At 52.4% G+C, this 16,751-nt stretch overlaps 6 protein-coding genes across 6 annotated transcripts; 5 read left to right on the top strand and 1 right to left on the bottom strand.

Annotated features, from left to right (window-relative positions):
* Positions 1 to 53: 53 nt before the first annotated feature.
* BO79DRAFT_204315 (SAP domain protein) lies at positions 54 to 2,015 on the top strand (the record flags this gene model as incomplete). Its single annotated transcript, XM_025681777.1, has 1 exon — positions 54 to 2,015. The coding sequence occupies one exon, from the start codon at positions 54 to 56 to the stop codon at positions 2,013 to 2,015; it is 1,962 nt and encodes a 653-aa protein (XP_025534542.1).
* Positions 2,016 to 3,548: 1,533 nt separating this feature from the next.
* BO79DRAFT_160219 (DUF300 domain protein) lies at positions 3,549 to 5,123 on the top strand (the record flags this gene model as incomplete). The annotated part of the gene is made up of 4 exons (XM_025678980.1): positions 3,549 to 3,827; positions 3,883 to 4,008; positions 4,056 to 4,205; positions 4,260 to 5,123. 4 exons carry the CDS (start codon positions 3,549 to 3,551, stop codon positions 5,121 to 5,123), a joined length of 1,419 nt encoding a protein of 472 aa, XP_025534541.1.
* Positions 5,124 to 5,820: 697 nt separating this feature from the next.
* Positions 5,821 to 7,198, bottom strand: BO79DRAFT_182582 (COP9 signalosome complex subunit 6). The gene is made up of 3 exons (XM_025680232.1): positions 6,903 to 7,198; positions 6,368 to 6,838; positions 5,821 to 6,303 (listed from the first exon to the last, which is right to left on the bottom strand). The coding sequence occupies exons 1-3, from the start codon at positions 7,171 to 7,173 to the stop codon at positions 5,891 to 5,893; spliced, it is 1,155 nt and encodes a 384-aa protein (XP_025534540.1). The 5' UTR covers positions 7,174 to 7,198; the 3' UTR covers positions 5,821 to 5,890.
* A 175-nt stretch (positions 7,199 to 7,373) lies between these two features.
* BO79DRAFT_211778 (uncharacterized protein) lies at positions 7,374 to 9,415 on the top strand. Its single transcript, XM_025683078.1, has one exon. It carries the CDS (start codon positions 7,407 to 7,409, stop codon positions 9,354 to 9,356), a length of 1,950 nt encoding a protein of 649 aa, XP_025534539.1. The 5' UTR covers positions 7,374 to 7,406; the 3' UTR covers positions 9,357 to 9,415.
* A 365-nt stretch (positions 9,416 to 9,780) lies between these two features.
* Positions 9,781 to 10,800, top strand: BO79DRAFT_182577 (DNA-directed RNA polymerase III subunit C31; the record flags this gene model as incomplete). The annotated part of the gene is made up of 3 exons (XM_025680231.1): positions 9,781 to 9,888; positions 10,070 to 10,316; positions 10,400 to 10,800. 3 exons carry the CDS (start codon positions 9,781 to 9,783, stop codon positions 10,798 to 10,800), a joined length of 756 nt encoding a protein of 251 aa, XP_025534538.1.
* A 481-nt stretch (positions 10,801 to 11,281) lies between these two features.
* tah18 (NAPDH-dependent diflavin reductase) lies at positions 11,282 to 14,956 on the top strand (the record flags this gene model as incomplete). The annotated part of the gene is made up of 10 exons (XM_025687825.1): positions 11,282 to 11,437; positions 11,511 to 11,686; positions 11,757 to 11,855; positions 11,919 to 11,922; positions 11,993 to 13,404; positions 13,438 to 13,439; positions 13,727 to 13,822; positions 13,881 to 13,957; positions 14,146 to 14,806; positions 14,874 to 14,956. The coding sequence occupies 10 exons, from the start codon at positions 11,282 to 11,284 to the stop codon at positions 14,954 to 14,956; spliced, it is 2,766 nt and encodes a 921-aa protein (XP_025534537.1).
* Positions 14,957 to 16,751: the final 1,795 nt, after the last annotated feature.

Below are 16,751 nucleotides of genomic sequence, written 5' to 3'. Positions count from 1 at the left end.
CGCCGATACACTCTACATGCTCGAGTCTACCACGCTGTGCGCTTTCCGCTACAATGACCGACTATTCGAAATGGAAGGTGACCGATCTTAAAGCCGAGCTGAAGCGGCGCGGCATCGCGCAGACCGGTCTCCGCGTGAAACAACAGATTATTGACCGATTGGTGGAGGAAGACGCCCGCGATGAAAAGGATGCTGTCACGAATGGAGAGCCGGCCGCCGAAGAGGTTGTTGCGCCGCAGGAAGCGCAGCCCGTCGACGCGAAGCAGCCAGAACCAGAGCCAGAGCCAGCCGTGGATGCGCCAGCTCAACCCGAAGCTACTGAGACCGAAGTGAAAGATAAACAGATTGAGGAGGCAGCACAGGAGCAGGAACAACCACAAGCACAACCAGAGGAACAGGGTGACGCGGTTCCTGAGTCGAAGCCTGAGCCGGTGACTGACGAAGCTCCCGCCGGAAGACCCGCTGAGCAAGAACAGCAACAAGAACAGCCAGAACAACCTGCCCAGGTATCACCAGAACCTGAGGAACCAGCTCAACCCGTCGATACCACTACTGTCGACCAACCCGCCGATACTTCCGCCCCGCAAGACCAGACCGAGAATGACACCGCTGCAGCACCGGTAGAGCAGGCTCCTGGAGAAGCAGCACCGGAACAGTCTGAGGACATGGAGCCAAAACCTGCTGAACCAGCTGGATCTGGTGAGACCGCTGCGCCGCCCGCTGCAGTCCCCTCGGAAATGAACACCGGCCTGTCAACACCCCTGCCTACAGAAGAAGTGTTGGAGGACCGGCGCAAGAGGAAACGTCGCAGTCAGAGTCCTGTGCCAACACCGGAAGCGCTCGCAAGTAAAAAGGCCAAAGCCCTAGACGAGACACCCCGAGTCGTATTGCCGGAAGACCAGGTTTCCGTGGACAAAGAACGTGAGGCACGGGAGGACGGAGCTCCCGGTCCGCAAGAAACCCCTGAAGAACGCGCGGGGCGCGAGACCGCGCCGGAGGAGGCCCCGCCTGTGCAAGATGAAACATCCAAGAAAGGCGCGCCCCTGAAACATGACGTTCGCTTCAAGGGGCTTTTTGCTGCCAAGGAGACGGAGCAGACTCGCCCCGTCTCCCCTCCACCGGCGGATGCGGTGATGGAAGATGCCGACGTCGAGCCTGCCGTGCATGCTGCTACAGCAGCTCTCTATGTCGGCGGATTGATGCGTCCTCTCCAGCCGGTCGCGCTCAAGAACCACCTGGTCAGTCTCGCGTCCCCTCCGGATGCCTCACCCAATCCGGATGTGGTCGTAGACTTTTACCTGGACCCCATCAAGACACATTGCTTTGCTAGTTTTACGTCGGTCTCGGCAGCGTCGCGAGTCCGCACCGCCCTCCACGGTACGGTATGGCCCAACGAACGCAACCGCAAGACTCTATTCGTGGACTTTATTCCGGAAGACAAGTTGTCACTGTGGATTGAGAAGGAAGAAGGTTCGCGACAACGCGGTGGCCCTCCCGCGCGCTGGGAAGTTCGCTATGAGCCAACCGACGATGGCGTAGAAGCTGTTCTCGAAGAGGTTGATCCCAGAAGCGCTTCATCTCAACATACGCGTGCGCCTGACGCCTCAGGCTTTTCTCGTCCTCCGCCTACCGGGCCACGGGCTGAGATGGGCGCTCCTCGACGTCCCAGTGGCCCAGTCACGGCCGATTCGAGTTCACGACCTGGTCAAGGATTCAAGCCGCTGGACGAACTCTTCATGTCTACTACTACTAAGCCCAAGCTCTACTACCTCCCAGTCCCTCGGGAAGTGGCCGACCGGCGTTTGGATCGGTTCGACGACCTGCTACGAAAGGGCGAGTTCCCCCGACGCGGAGGAGATGAGCGCCGTCGCTTCACCTTCGAGGATGAAGATTTCTTCGTCGATAATGGACCCGACTTTGGTGGTGGGCGCAACCGACGAGGCCGGGGCCGCGGTGGTCGTGGACGCGGAGGGTTCGGAGATTCGTGGAGAGATGACCGACGTAGTCGGTATTGAAATGAACAGATATACCCCTGATGATATACTATGGAGCTGCCATGGTTTGGGATTAGGTGCTTTGTGTAATTGCAATTTCGTGTACAGTAGGCGAATGCCAAGTTGGCGCGGGGGACAAGAAAAATATGATCTACGGACAAGAAGTGAATTTATTTGAGCCAAGATGGCGAGGTGTATACTACTAGGTTGGGTAAGTGTCTCCGGGAGACGAATCAACGAATACCATCAGGATTTATTTTTATTTTTACTTTATTTTTACTCGGGAGTCTCTGTTGGCGTGGATGTGTTTGAGGTGGATAACTTGGAACAAACATCAGAATCATGCAGTCAGAATGGCTCAATAATAATAAGTAAGTACTAGTACTCACTTGCTTTTAAAATTGCGGTGGCGCAGCGACCCTCCGCCATTGCACTGCGCGGCAGATGCAGCGAAGGTGATTGATTGGCACAGGAACAGTGCTCCGTACTAGTAAGAAGAATCCATCGTAAGAACTGCATCTGACTTGAGAATAAATAAATGTGGCTGCCTTGCCGGTTCGGTCTCATGTTCATGCTCCTCTCTCCTACCAAGACTTTTTACTCGGGTTTGACTCCACGATCTATTGTTTTGGATAACAAAGGACCAAGAAACCCAACCGGTCCTTCCACAGTTACACCTTATATGATTGTTTGTTCCTAATTCCGACTTTCCAAGCCTGACGTGCAACGACGACGTACCTCCCGAAGTGCTCCACTTCATTAGCCCAACTGCACTAAATAGTCTCCGTCATTCCAACTCTCTCAATCCGCCGGTCGCTTGCAAATCCCGCCTTGGTTGTTCTTCCTGCCAGCGCATCCCGAAGCATCGCCAGGGCAATCGGTCCGTATTGAACTACTCAGGATCAACTTTCGCCAGTGACCCAACCGGCCTCCCGAGTAAACGAGGCACAACAACGTGACAAAAGCTTAAACTTGGGTGGCTCCCAGGGGTTCATGGGGGGCCAAGCCCGGCTGTGCGGATAAGATATCTTAAGAAAAGCGACGGGCTGGCGTCCATCACGACGATCCTCTTTCTTCTCCCTCTTCTCGCTTTCGCAACCCGTCTCTTTTCCTTCCTTTCCTTGCACCCCCTCAAAGGCTGTTCATCCTTGCAGTCTCCTCTCCTTTCCTGCAAGAATGGGCTGGCCAGTGTGCAATTCGACCGTGGAAGACGAAACCAGTAGGCATTCCCCCCTCTGCGCTTTGTTGAATGCGACTTGGATGGTTATCGAATTGAAATGGGCTGACGCGGTTTTTGACAGTCACGGAGGTTGACCTCTGGGATGGCGGAATCACCTTCCATCAACTCTGCCTGATCGTGGGCGGGGCTTTCGGTCTCATGGCTATAGTTGTTTCTTTCTACCTGATTGCAATGCACGCTACACACTACAGCAAAAAGATAGAACAGCGACAGTATGATCCCCCTCATTCTCTAGTCAGATACTGGCACAGCACTTAGTTTTTGCTTATGGCTAACGTCCCCCTCTTTTCACTAGCATCATTCGAATTCTGCTCATGGTCCCCGTTTACTCCGTCGTCGCATGGCTCGGTACCTACTTCTACAAGAACGATGTCTACTACGATTTGATCGGCAACTGTTACGAAGCGTTTGCGATTTCGGCCTTCTTCTCTCTTATGTGCGCTTACATCGCGCCCGACTTGCATAGCCAGAAAGAATACTTCCGTGGAGTCGAACCCAAACAGTGGGTCTGGCCGATCCCGTGGCTTCAGAAGTGTACGGGTGGACAGAAGGGCATCTGGAGGGTACCGCGCAGTGGTTTGACATGGTTCAACGTGAGTGCGACAGGTCAGGTTGTGCGCGATTGCAGTTATGCTAACGCGGCGCTAGGTTATCTGGGTGGGCGTTTTTCAATACTGCCTCCTCCGAGTCCTGATGACTATCGTCGCAGTCGTCACGCAAAAGTTCAACCTCTACTGCGAGGAATCTCTCAACCCTGCGTTCTCGCATATTTGGGTACGTGCTGTGTGTCTTTCCTATTGAATTCTGCTAACATGCGATAGGTGCTCCTCATTGAGTGTATTGCAGTCTCCATCGCCATGTACTGCTTGATCCAGTTCTACATTCAGATCAAGGATGACATCGGCCAGTATCAGCCATTCCTGAAGATTTTGTCGATCAAATTGGTCATTTTCCTGTCCTTCTGGCAATCGGTAAGTGCAGCATCTTGGCCCCATCTCTACTTCCGGTCGTCTAACCCATTCCAGACTTTGATCTCCTTTCTCACCTCGGCCGGAGCCATCAAAACCACCTCTAAAATACAAAGCCCCGATCTCAAGGTCGGATTGCCGAACCTACTCATCAACATTGAGATGGCGTTCTTTGCCGTCCTCCACCTGTGGGCATTCTCCTGGAAACCGTACTCACTCAAGAACCAGCCATCCGAGATCACCGACTTCTATGGCAACGGCAAAGCCAGCTATGAAGGCGGTCCCTTCGGCGTGAAAGGTGTGCTTGATGCCTTGAACCCGATGGACCTCATCAGAGCGATTGGACGCAGTTTCCGCTGGCTCTTCGTCGGCCGGAAGAGACGCACAATGGATCCCAGCTACCACCAAACCGCAAATGACGCCTTCAATATGAACGCTACCGAGAGCGGTATTGACTCCCACGGCACCGAATACGGCGGCGCAGGTACAATGATGGCCGGTGGACGCTACAGTCCCCCTGGCGAAGAAGGACAGGTCCTCCTGTCGCACGCCCAGCCAAGCCCCGGTGGTGGTCTCGTGCCTCCGCTCGAGGACGAAGCGGACCCGAACCGCTTCTACAACCATAACCGACTCAGCGCAACCTCCCTTCTGGAGCCAACAGCCACGCATACCGCCCGGCCGTACTCTCCCTACGAGGAAGATGCATACAACCCCTACCTCGTGAACTCCCACCTGGAACAAGACCACTACCACGAGCCCGTCCACCCCAATCCGCCCTACCCAGACCATCCTTCCGACCTCAACAACCCCTACCACCCCACCACGACGCTGCAAGAACAGCCACCCATCCCTCTCCCAGAATCCTACCAACCTCCTCCCCCGCACTACGACAGTGACCACCAACAACAACAACGAAGGTAAAGCGACGAGATTTGATTTCGACGAGCAACAAAAGAAACTCCGGTACCCCCGGAGTATGATGACCCATTAAGTCTTCATGCATGTTCTTCACATTCTTGCGCGTTCCTCACCCTCCCCACTGGGTAGAGTTGAGAGCGCCACGGCTAGCTAAGCAGCTAGCCGTGTTTATCTTTGTCTCTTGGCGTTGACTTATTTTATATCTGTCTGTCTGTTCCGTGCATCTGTCGTATAATACCCTCTGAATTTCTGGGCTGTCTTCTTGTTCTTGATTGTTTGATTTTATCTAGCTATATGATATCACGGTATGAAGATTGAGGTTTTTTTTTTTCTTGATGAACCCGGATTTCACTAACTTACCTGGTGATCTTTTTTCTCTTGATTTGAGAGGGGTGGTTTGGTTGGTTGTATATTACATTACTCGGCCTCCTTTCCTTCCCTTCTTCTTTTTATCTTCGTTTCTTCATACTACTTATACTATCTTGCTGTCTTTGTGCGGAGATAGAGATTACTTAGATTAGATTAGAAACTTTCGTTGTACAATATTATCTTTACTTTCGATATACTACTATAGACATCTATACATTTGTGGCCGTGGCTGCATTGCGGGAACTGTATTTGTTTACAATGATATCGACAGTGGAACAAACCTACATAGCAAAAACATTGTTGATGGAAACCAATCAGGGTATGATCATGCATTCATTTCGTTAAGACTACTACTACTACTATCAGCTACATCGCCTAAATCTATCCCACCGAGTATCTCCCTACCCATGGCTCACGCCATCCCCCGTCGAGAACGGCTCAGCGAATCGATTCTGCCACGATAATTGTTGCGTTTTCCGGGACATCGCCGTCCGTCTCACGCTGTTCATCAGTGCGGTTCGTTTCCCGAGCTCGCGCATCGCGCTGATGCTCTGGCCGAGTTGTCCTAGTAGAGAGACGAGGTGGACGTCGTTGCTTTGGGCGATGGCTTCGGCTGTGAAGGCGCTTTGTTCGTCAGGGGTGAGGAGGGAGAGGTGCGAGAGGAGGGCGTTGATGTTGCGGAGGATGGGGTGGGAGAGGGTGGCTGTTGAGTTGGGGGTGTCTGCGGATATGCTGGCGACGTAGGATTTGATGAGGGAGATGCGGGATTCGAGGGTCTTGATGGCGTTGAGGCGGGTCGTGAGGCTGGCGATTACTGTGGGGTTGGGTTGGTTAGTTATGGGTTTTGGCTTTGGCTTTGGTGATGGTGGGTGACTTACGTTCTTCTTCTTCGGGGGAGAGCACGTCTGACTGATCCTTGGTGGGTTCTTTGCCGGCTGCTTGTTTTGTGAGAGAGGAGGTGGCTGGTGTGTCTACGGCGGCGTTTCTGGCTGTTCGTGCTACGGTGTCGATGCCTATCATCTCGGCTTCGCCCGTTTCCACGGAGTAGGGCAATTCGCGGAATCGGATCGTTAGGGATTGTTCTTCTCCGTCAACCTGCATTGTCTTGCTGTTCTCTGTTGCATTTTCGCCCTCGTATACGCTTTCGTAGATTGTCACGGGAAGCTTGCCGCCGTTGGAGGATGCGTCGTGTACCAGGGATGGGTGGAATGCGAGGAACACGGCGGACCCGTTGTGGTTGTGGAGGATCTGGCGATGGATTGGGAGGTGCGCGGTGTTGGGGCCGGACGGAGGAGCAGTTGACCACCAGCCGACGAGGTCAAGCGCAGGGGCTTTGTGTACATCTTTGACTTGGAGGGGGTCAGCGAGTCCATGATACATATAGATGGTTGAGATAAGGTGGAGGGGACTTACATTGCTTGACTCTCTCCACGAACCAGTCTTGGGGAATCTGGAGTTCGCCATTTGCATTCTCGTTTACGATGCATTCAAAGACGTGTTCCAGGGTAATCTCGCGCCCGTTCTGCTGGCCTAGAAGCGCTCCCACTATAGGTCCTTGCTGAGAGCGGGCGGCATGGCGGGTGATGTGGTCTGAGATAGTCAGGAGGATCAGAGGGTGGAGATGGATATGGAGGCCGGAGTCGGAGTTCTTAGGCGATAGGAGGGATTCTGGCTGATCAGACATGATGATCGGTATATCCTTGAAGGAGGAGATGGTATACCGAGTCGAAATGGTAGGAGGAAGCTGTGATGGTCTGGAACTTATCGTCGGGGAGACTGGCGGAGATGTCATGGGTGTTTGTCCCGTTTGCAACCAGCTTTCCCCGCCGTTGAGGATAAGAAAGCCGTTCCTGACTTGCCTTTCTCATCTCTCACTTCCCCACGGATCGCATCACCGTGGATCTGTTTGGAATCAATATGGCCGTTCCATCTACTTACGATGAGGTCCGACAGCACCTGGAGCAGGTGCAGCGCGAGCCCTCCACTCATCTGGACACGTCTCTTCTTGAAAAGTTGAAGCTCGAGCTTACCGAGAACGTCGATCGCAGAGTCCCCGCCACCCTTATGATCCAGATATCGCAGCTGCTCCCCGTCCTGCAGGAGGACCCGACTCCTCTTACCGCTCTTGGTGTCAAGGCTACGACGTATCTCAGCTTCGCTGACCTTCACTCTGTCGATCCTCCGATCAACTTCATTGCCGGTTTCAAAGCGCCCTCGGAACCTATCAACTTGTTGGCTTTGTCGTTGCTGCGCAAGGCAGGACACGCCGCCAGTGATGCCGCCATCGTTGCCGGCGATCCGGAACTCGTTGCATCTTTGGTGGAGCTGTGGTTGTCGACATCTTCTACGGCCGTAGCACAAGCGGCGTTTGACACAATTTGGGAGCTCTTGGAGGTCGACTCGGCCAGTCCGCTCGAGAATACTGGACATGAAGGCGATGAGGCCACCGGTGGTCAAGGACTCGTTTGGAGGCGAATTTTCGCGGATAAGGATGTCTACGGGCTGCTATTTTCCCTCTGCAGTCTCACGGATAATGGAGCAGGAAGTCTGTCCAAGCGCGACAAAACTGTAGCTCAGGGACGGTTGATGGGTCTGCTTGTGAAGGCGGGTCGACTGCATTGGGACATTATCTCGAAACCACAAGTGCCAGAAGTTGAGAGGAAATACCAGAGCAATGGCCTCCTGCATTTTGCTGCCTGCCATATGGTCGACAAGGATGACGTGCTCATGCATATGACTTTGATTAATTTCTTCCATGATCTTCTGGAGATTGATGCTCCTGGTCTCATCGCTCGGACCATTGTGCAGTCGGCGTCCACCTTCTCCTCCCCAGCACTGGATTTCCTCATTTCGCATAACATACACTCTGCTTTGTTGGAGTATTACTTGGATGAGTCAAAGCTCGACGCGGTGGACCTGGCTTACCTGTGCGGTCCTATCATGACTTACGTTGCGCAGTATGCCGAGCTGTATCCCAACCACTTCCTGCAAAACCCGCAGTATCTACTGGACCGGATACTGTCGCGCATTGCTGCCTCGGTGGCGGTTTCGACCTCCCAGTGGGCGCATGGGCCTGTTCCTAGCGGGCAGTTAAACGTACTTTCCTGTCTGCCCCGCGTTTTGCTCGTGGAAGCCAGCAAGCAAGGACTGAACCCTGTTCTGGCCTTGCCGACCAGTCCTCCAAACAAGGAGGCTTTGGACGTGCTGGCCAAGATCCTCCACGGCCCAGTGAAGCAGGACCTTACAGACTCGATGGAGCTGAATGCATCTGGCCAGATGCCGACAGATTGGCATAAAGAGGCTGCGGCCGCCCGTGCATTGTACTTCATGTACACCAATCAGCATACTAACTTTTGGACGGATGTAGTTGCGACGGCGGATATTCTCGCTATGAAGGATATTTCGTTGGCGTCAATATCGCTCATGAGATCCCTCATCACTGCTAATTGGCAGATCTTAACGGGCGAAGTCACCTCGTCTGTCCCTGGGACTTCCCGATACCAGCTTCCCACCGAACAAGATTTGGAGAGTTTGTCTCCGGCTACACAGGGAGTTCTGCCGTCATCGGGTGCTTGGGCAGCTCTGACGCCGCCAGCCCTGACTATCCTCCTGCCATATCTGTTCAAGCCTCCTCGGTCATATGCCGAGTTTGTCGGCGGCGGAGCAGGTGATTCCCAGCATGCGGTCTGGAAAGTGGCAACGGCGAAGCACGAGGTCTTGGTGGCACTGTATGACTGCCTGAAGGAGAACGGTGGTCAAATGGAAGGTTTCGAGGATATCATGCGTACTCTCCGGCAAAGGGTGAACGAGGGGCCATGGGGGCCTGTATCCCAGACTGCAAACCAGGTTGCAACCGTTGGCCTATAAGGGCGGCGCTGCGATTCCCAGCTCACTGCACGATTTACGATTACGCCATTAGATACCTGTACTATCTCATAATTTTCCATTCAGCAATAGCAATGAATCCTGGTACATCAGTAATATTCCTACACAGTACTAACTACAGTACACCTTATAGATACTACACTCTGATTGGCCCATCCAGCCACCCAAGGGTTCCCGCCCCGGTACCCTAATTACCCAATTCGCGCAGATCTCCGCAGGCGGTGAGCCACATCCAAGCTCGGCCGGAACTTTTTTCTCAGCCATTGGATCATGGCGCAGTGAAACGCCCGCCAGCGCTTCGGCCTTTTCCTCCCTGGACGTTAAACAACCTGGGCCCCCAACGGAGCCATCTCCAACCGATTGAGAAAAAGGGGTTTATTTGCAGTGAATAATCTTATTGCCCGACATGTCCCGATTCGGCGCAAAGAAAGGCAGAAAGCTCCCCGGAGCCGAATTCACTTGGGAGGCAGATCCCAGCGGAGAAAATGATACGGCGCCGACGCCTTTGTTCCCTGTATGTTTTGGGTTGATGTGATGTGATATATTTGTTTCTTTGTTTGGTTGCTTTGTCACATGGGTGACTTGTTGCGTTTACCGATGTCGTTTACATTCACCCTGCTGCTGCTACTACTGCTGTTGCTTTTCACCAATCAAGGAATGAGGGAGAGGCTCTAATCATGTCATTGTACAAACAGAAATACACTGTCCCTCGCGCCAGACCGCTCTCCTCGCAGGAACAATTGCAGGTGGATTTCTATCGCACTCTCCGGGAACGGTTCCACGATGGCCCCTATTACTCGATTCTGGAGGGGGCGGGGTCGACGATGAAGAAGGATAGTGCGGCGCGGGCGAACTTCGATCCTTTCCATGGCATGCCCAGTTATTCGGGCAAGTATCAGAAGAAGAAGAGGGCGTTGCCGAGGTTACAGGGGAGGCAGTATGGTGAGTTTAATTACTCTGTTTCTGATGATTTATGAGGAAGTTGGGAGAAGGACATTGTGCTAATAATGGGTTCGTGTCTGTAGTGATGAAGTTCTTCCCCCGCGAATTGTGGCAGACGATTCAGCCGACGTTCAAGCCCGATGCCGCGATGGATGGGTACGTGCCGCAGGTGGCGCGGGCTGGAGTGAAGCGGGGATTTGAGGACGATGATGAAGAGGAGGATGAGGATGCGGCGAAGCGGGCAAAGGCTGGTGGTGAGGAGGGTGAGGGGGCTGAGGATGATGATGACGGGGACGGGGATATCCTCGATCCGGAGGAGGAGCAGGAAGGCGAGGAGGAGATTGAAGATGATGACTTTGAGGATGACGATGATGAGATGGGTGGGGATTATAATGCTGAGCAGTACTTTGATGGTGGTGATGACGAGTATGGGGATGATGGGTTCGGAGATGGTGGTGGTGGCGGCGAGGAGGATACTTACTAGATCGAGCTGGATTCTTGAGATACCCTTTGTTCAAAACTATTATTCTTTGTCGGTTGATCTTATCAATCTAGCGGTTACTTTGGTTTATTCCTATGGTTGATTGGGTATATTCATTCCATTGCCGGAGTATCTGACATTACGAATGTCTATTTGATCTGTACCAGTACAGCATCACAGTGACCAATACTTCTCTCCTCATAACTATATCCATACACCATATCCCATCCCCAGCACCAAGCAATGCCTAAACATCCCGTCTATCTACCTCCCATATATGCTGCCAACCCTCTCCGATCCTCGGGATGACGTCATCCCGCTATCTCGCACCAACTGGACGATCGGATAGAACCCCTCAAGCCAAAACGAGGGGAAGGGAAAAAAAGAAGACCCGCGATAAGCCGAAAGTGACAGATAGCCAACCCCCCATCACCACACCACGCTATCAGGGAGATAGTACAGGGCGCAGTAGTACTTAGGTACAATGAACGGCAGCCAATCACTCCCACCGCGGCGCTCAGCTCTCGTCCTGTATGGCTCTGAAACGGGCAATTCGCAGGAAGTCGCCGAGGAGCTGGGGGCGTTGGCGGAGAGATTGCATTTCCGGACCCATGTGGGGGAGATGAATGTGTATAGGCCGGTGAGTTTCCACCTTTCAATTGTATGCTATATTGATACTTTGACGCATGCTGACGAGATCATGCTGTGTATAGGAGGTGTTGAAATCGCATACGCTCGTTATATTCGTTGTCGCGACAACAGGGCAGGGAGACTTCCCGGCGAATGCGAGGTCGTTTTGGAGGTCGCTGTTGTTGAAGAGGCTTCCGGGTGACTTTTTGGATGGGGTTCGGTTTGCGTCGTTTGGGTTGGGGGATAGTTCTTATCCGAAGTGGGTTTTATTCTATCTCATACATGGATTGGAAGAGGACATGGTGATGGCTGACTGGCTGGCTTGACAGGTTCAATTGGGCAGCGCGCAAACTGCATAAGAGGCTGTTGCAGCTCGGTGCCAATGAGATATATGATGCTGGGGAGGCGGATCAACAACATCCGGAGGGGTAGGTTTAGCTATTTCTTTCTGTTTGGTGGGTGTCTTCTAACTGTGTTCTATAGTCTCGAAGGGACGTTCATTCCGTGGTTGACCGGTCTTCGTACACATTTGCTCGAGACGTATCCGCTGCCTGAGGGGCTGGAGCCGATACCGGATGATATTCAGTTGCCGCCGAAATGGATTCTGAAGCTTCAGGAGGGAGGTGCTTCGACAGCACAGGAAGGACATGCAGTTCCCGGCACACATGAGAACCTGCCTCCGCCTGATGATAATCCAAAGTTGACTCGATTGGATTATGATCTGCGGCCTCTGCCTGATACTTTGATGGCAACGCTTAGGGAGAATAAGCGATTGACTCCGCAGAAGCATTGGCAGGATGTGCGCCATGTATCTCTCACTGTGCCGGAACATACTTCCTACGTCCCTGGGGATATGCTATGCATTACCCCCAAGAACTTCTCCACCGACGTGAATGCTCTGATCCAGATGATGGGTTGGGAAGAACAGGCTGATCAGCTCATTAGCCTGGTTCCTAATAGCCATATTCCTGCTGATGATCTCCCTTTGCCGCCTATTCGGGGTCTCGACTCCTACCCCCAATTGACGCTAAGGACGCTGCTTACAGACTACCTCGATATTCAGGCTATTCCGCGGCGATCCTTCTTTGCGGAGATTGCGCATTACACGAGCGATGAAATGCACAAGGAGCGTCTACTGGAGTTCACGTATACTAGTCCCGAGTATCTTGACGAGCTGTGGGATTACACTACTCGTCCGAGACGGAGTATTCTGGAAGTCTTGCATGAGTTTGACTCGGTCAAGGTACCATGGCATCATGCTATCTCAGTGTTTCCAGTCCTTAAGGGGAGACAATTCAGCATCGCTAGTGGTGGCGAGCTGAAGAGGGGTCCTGAAGGCGGCACCAAGTTTGAGCTGATGATTGCCATTGTGAAGTACCAGACTGTCATCAAGAAGATCAGACAGGGTGTATGTACACGGTATATATCTGCGCTTCGACCCGGAAGCACTCTCAAGGTACAACTGCAGCGCGGTGGACTCAATTCCTCCGTCAACCAGCTCGTTGGCCCAACCGTCCTAGTCGGTCCCGGCACCGGTCTGGCACCGCTGCGTTCTATGCTGTGGGAAAAAGCAGCGATTATCAAGGCATACCAGGAGGAAAATCCCGGGGTTGAGCTTAGCATCGGACCCACGCTTCTCCTCTACGGCGGTCGCAACCGAGAGGCAGACTTCTTCTTCGAAGACGAATGGCAGCAGCTCGGTCAGTTGACCAAGTTGAACGTGCTCACGGCATTCTCCCGGGATCAAAAACAAAAAGTCTACGTGCAAGATGTAATCCGCCAGAACTATGCACTACTATTCAAGCTGCTGCATGACATGGCAGGATCGGTGTATATCTGCGGCTCCTCTGGACAAATGCCCAAGGCAGTAAGGGAGGCGCTGACGGAAGCATTCCAGCACGGCGCAGAGGTGGAAACCGATCGATTCAACGAACAAGGGGCCGAGCAGTATCTGCTTGGCATGGAGAAGACGGGACGGTATAAGCAGGAAACTTGGTGATCCGCCTCAAGAGGTACTGTCACATGTGAAGCGGTTATACCATCAACACCTATAGATAGAGCGATGGCATGTCTGCCAGATCCGACACCATGCGGATAGAGTAAAACAAGCACAATATACCCACCCATTCGAATAGAATCAACACCCACCCTATGAGGTCATTTGAATACCATTTACCCCGCTAAACTTGTCAACTTGTTGTACAAAGTCCCATAATAGAAAAGGCTAACCTCGGCTGGCGGCGGAAGAGTAACAAGCGTGGTTAGAATCTCGGCCCGCCTCGGGGGACTCTCCGCCCAGGTCACCTGTTTTCTGCCGCGGATGGAGAAGCAGCTGCTCCGACGGATCGGTGTCTCTCTACTCTTCCCTCGAAACGGCTTCTTGCTCGCTTTAAGAGTCGACGCCCCTCACGCTGCTGTCCCTCCCCTCCATTGCCCCTTTACTTCCTCCGAAGTCCCTTTACCACATATTATTGTCACAATGAGCGGCTTGCGAATTCTTGTTCCCGTTAAGCGGGTTATCGACTATGCGGTGAGTTTTGGTTTTTGTCGCCTCGTGCTTCTCCTGCTCCGTTCTCGGTGAAGAGTCACATCTCCGAGCGAAAGTTGCCCGCACGCGCAGTCTGCAATTGTGCTCCGTCAACACCAACACCTACACTCAACATATTTTTACGATTCTACGGCACGATGTATCATGCTGAACATCACTGATAATGTTAGGTCAAACCCCGCGTCAACAAGGCCAACACCGGCGTCGAAACCGCCGGTGTCAAGCACTCCCTGAACCCGTTTGATGAACTGTCCGTCGAAGAAGCCATCCGCCTGCGCGAACGCGGCACCAAGAACCAGAGCCCCATGAAGGTCGAAAACATCCTCGCCCTCTCCGCTGGCGGAGCCAAGTGCGCCGATACCCTCCGCACCGCTATGGCCATGGGTGCCGACCGCGCATTCCACGTCGACGTCGGCGACAGCCCCGATGGTGGTCCCGAGCCCTTGACGATCGCCAAGATGCTGCAGGGTGTGGTCAAGTCTGAGAACATTAACCTGGTGCTGCTGGGTAAGCAGGCGATTGATGGCGACCAGGGCCAGACCGGTCAGATGCTGGCGGGTCTGTTGGGGTGGCCGCAGGCGACGCAGGCCAGCAAGGTCGATATCAAGGATGCGGATGGTACGGTGGAGGTGACGCACGAGGTGGATGGTGGTGTTGAGACGCTGCGGGCTAAGTTGCCCATGGTTATCACTACGGATTTGCGGTTGAATGAGCCCCGCTATGCTACGCTGCCGAACATTATGAAGGCTAAGAAGAAGCCTTTGGAGAAGAAGACGTTGGCAGACTTTGGTGTTGAGGATAAGAAGCGCTTGAAGACTCTGAAGGTTACTGGTGAGTTTATTCCTTGCCCTGTCATGTGCACCCCGGCGCTGTTGCATGTACTGACTATCCGTTCCAGAACCCCCCGCTCGCCAGGGCGGTGGCAAGGTCGAGGATGTTGACGGCTTGATCGGCAAGCTGAAGGAGCTGGGTGCTCTGTAGAGGTGGATTAGGGCAGATGATTGGATACAACAATAGGTATACCTTTGTGTGTGTGTATGTTAACGACTAGACTCGTGTCCAGTGTCAGCTGAACCGGCTGGACCTTATTTTTCATTTTATTTATCTCCCGCGGATCATAACCCTGCCGTGTTGTCTAGCTCCTGTGGATATACTATTTACTTATGCTTAACTCTATCTGTGGCTAGCTATACCTGCTACAGTGGGTCGACCGCACGAATCACTCATCGGGACAGGAGCAATTGCCTGATAGAGTAGGAGAGTTCACACGAACTATCCAGCTGTCTACTCCGTAGCTAGCTGAACTCGGGAGTTCATCGGCACCTACTACGTAGTGACCTGACAAGCTAAATCTCAATATGACACATGTCTAATAACTAGTTATCCCCCTGTCACGCTGACATATACCCACTGCACATGCACTAACAACAAGCTAGTCGATTATAATCCGTCCGGGGATCCCGATCCGCTAGATAGATAGATGGCAACCAGTAGTCGGTAGATAGTCCAGCGTGGGACCTAGGCACCGGGAACCAGCCGGTTCATCGAATCGGATCGAGATGAGGGTAGATGTATGTTTACTAGCATGGTCTGTACGGACTACGGAGTACTTAGGGGTGTGATGGTAATTGCATGCACTAGGATGGGTACTAGTTTGATGGGTTGGGTTGGGCTAGGCTAGATGGAGATGTTTTGTTGGATGTATATCATTTGTATAGATATACTATCTACTATCTATAATAGATAGTAGGTAGTGGGTGGAAGGGATGGGAATGGGGTGGAATGTAATTGGTAATAGGAATTAGTTGTGAATGGTAAATTGTTACTTACGTGAAGATATACAAATTCTCAGGTTGAATATATTTAATTACATTGTAGACTACATGGTAGTACTCACCAACATGTACTCTAGATACAGTAAGTAGTAGAGTTAACCTTCAACCCCAACTGCATACATTCCACGAGCCAGACAAGCACACAGACATTGAAGCAGACACACAGACACAGAGTGCCAGAGTGATGAACGACACTCCCGTTCGCATTCCAACTATGTACTACAGTGCATCCTCCGATCGATCTATCCCACCCGCCCTCTGTCCACTTTGTACCTACAGTAAGTTGGATACATCATATCAGGCACGGTTGATAGTGCGAGCAAACGAACACGAACACCAACTCGAATTCAAAAACTCAATTCATCCGCGGAAGCACGTATGTATCCATCCATTTGTTTATCTAACTTTCTGATTCTTAGCTTAGCGGTCTACAGAGTAGCTACAGTAGGTATGGACATGACTCGCTGCCTTTCGGCTATTGATCCACTAGGGTGTTATGACAGGAGTCTGGCCATCTACGGAGTACTAACATTGAATGGTTTGTTGGGGATGGTGTATATAGTACGCTAGCTATTTAGTTAGTTAGTCTAATGAAGTGTTACGATCGTCGAATTGACTGGCTGACTGGCTGGCCGGATGATTAGCGAGGGTGAGGGTGAGGGTGATGTTTCGGCCGAAGTTGCCTCGTCTCGTCTCGTCTAAGAATAGCCTGTCGTACAGTAGAGTAGAGGAGACAGGGATCCATCTGTGGTTCAGCTGAGCTACTGGATAGACTGGAGTGTTTCGCATTGCCAGGGCCAGGGTCAGGGATTGTGGAATGTTCTGTTCTATTTTATATTCTACTCTACTATACTATCTATATTTAAGTAACAAGTAGAGTGGGAGATATACACACCTACCATCCCACCCATCAACATACAAAAGCCTAGGTTTAGTAGTAT

The sequence above is a fragment of the Aspergillus costaricaensis genome (genome assembly GCF_003184835.1).
Source record: "Aspergillus costaricaensis CBS 115574 unplaced genomic scaffold BO79scaffold_51, whole genome shotgun sequence".
NCBI lineage: Eukaryota > Fungi > Ascomycota > Eurotiomycetes > Eurotiales > Aspergillaceae > Aspergillus > Aspergillus costaricensis.
This window is presented reverse-complemented; position numbering and strand designations above follow the sequence as displayed.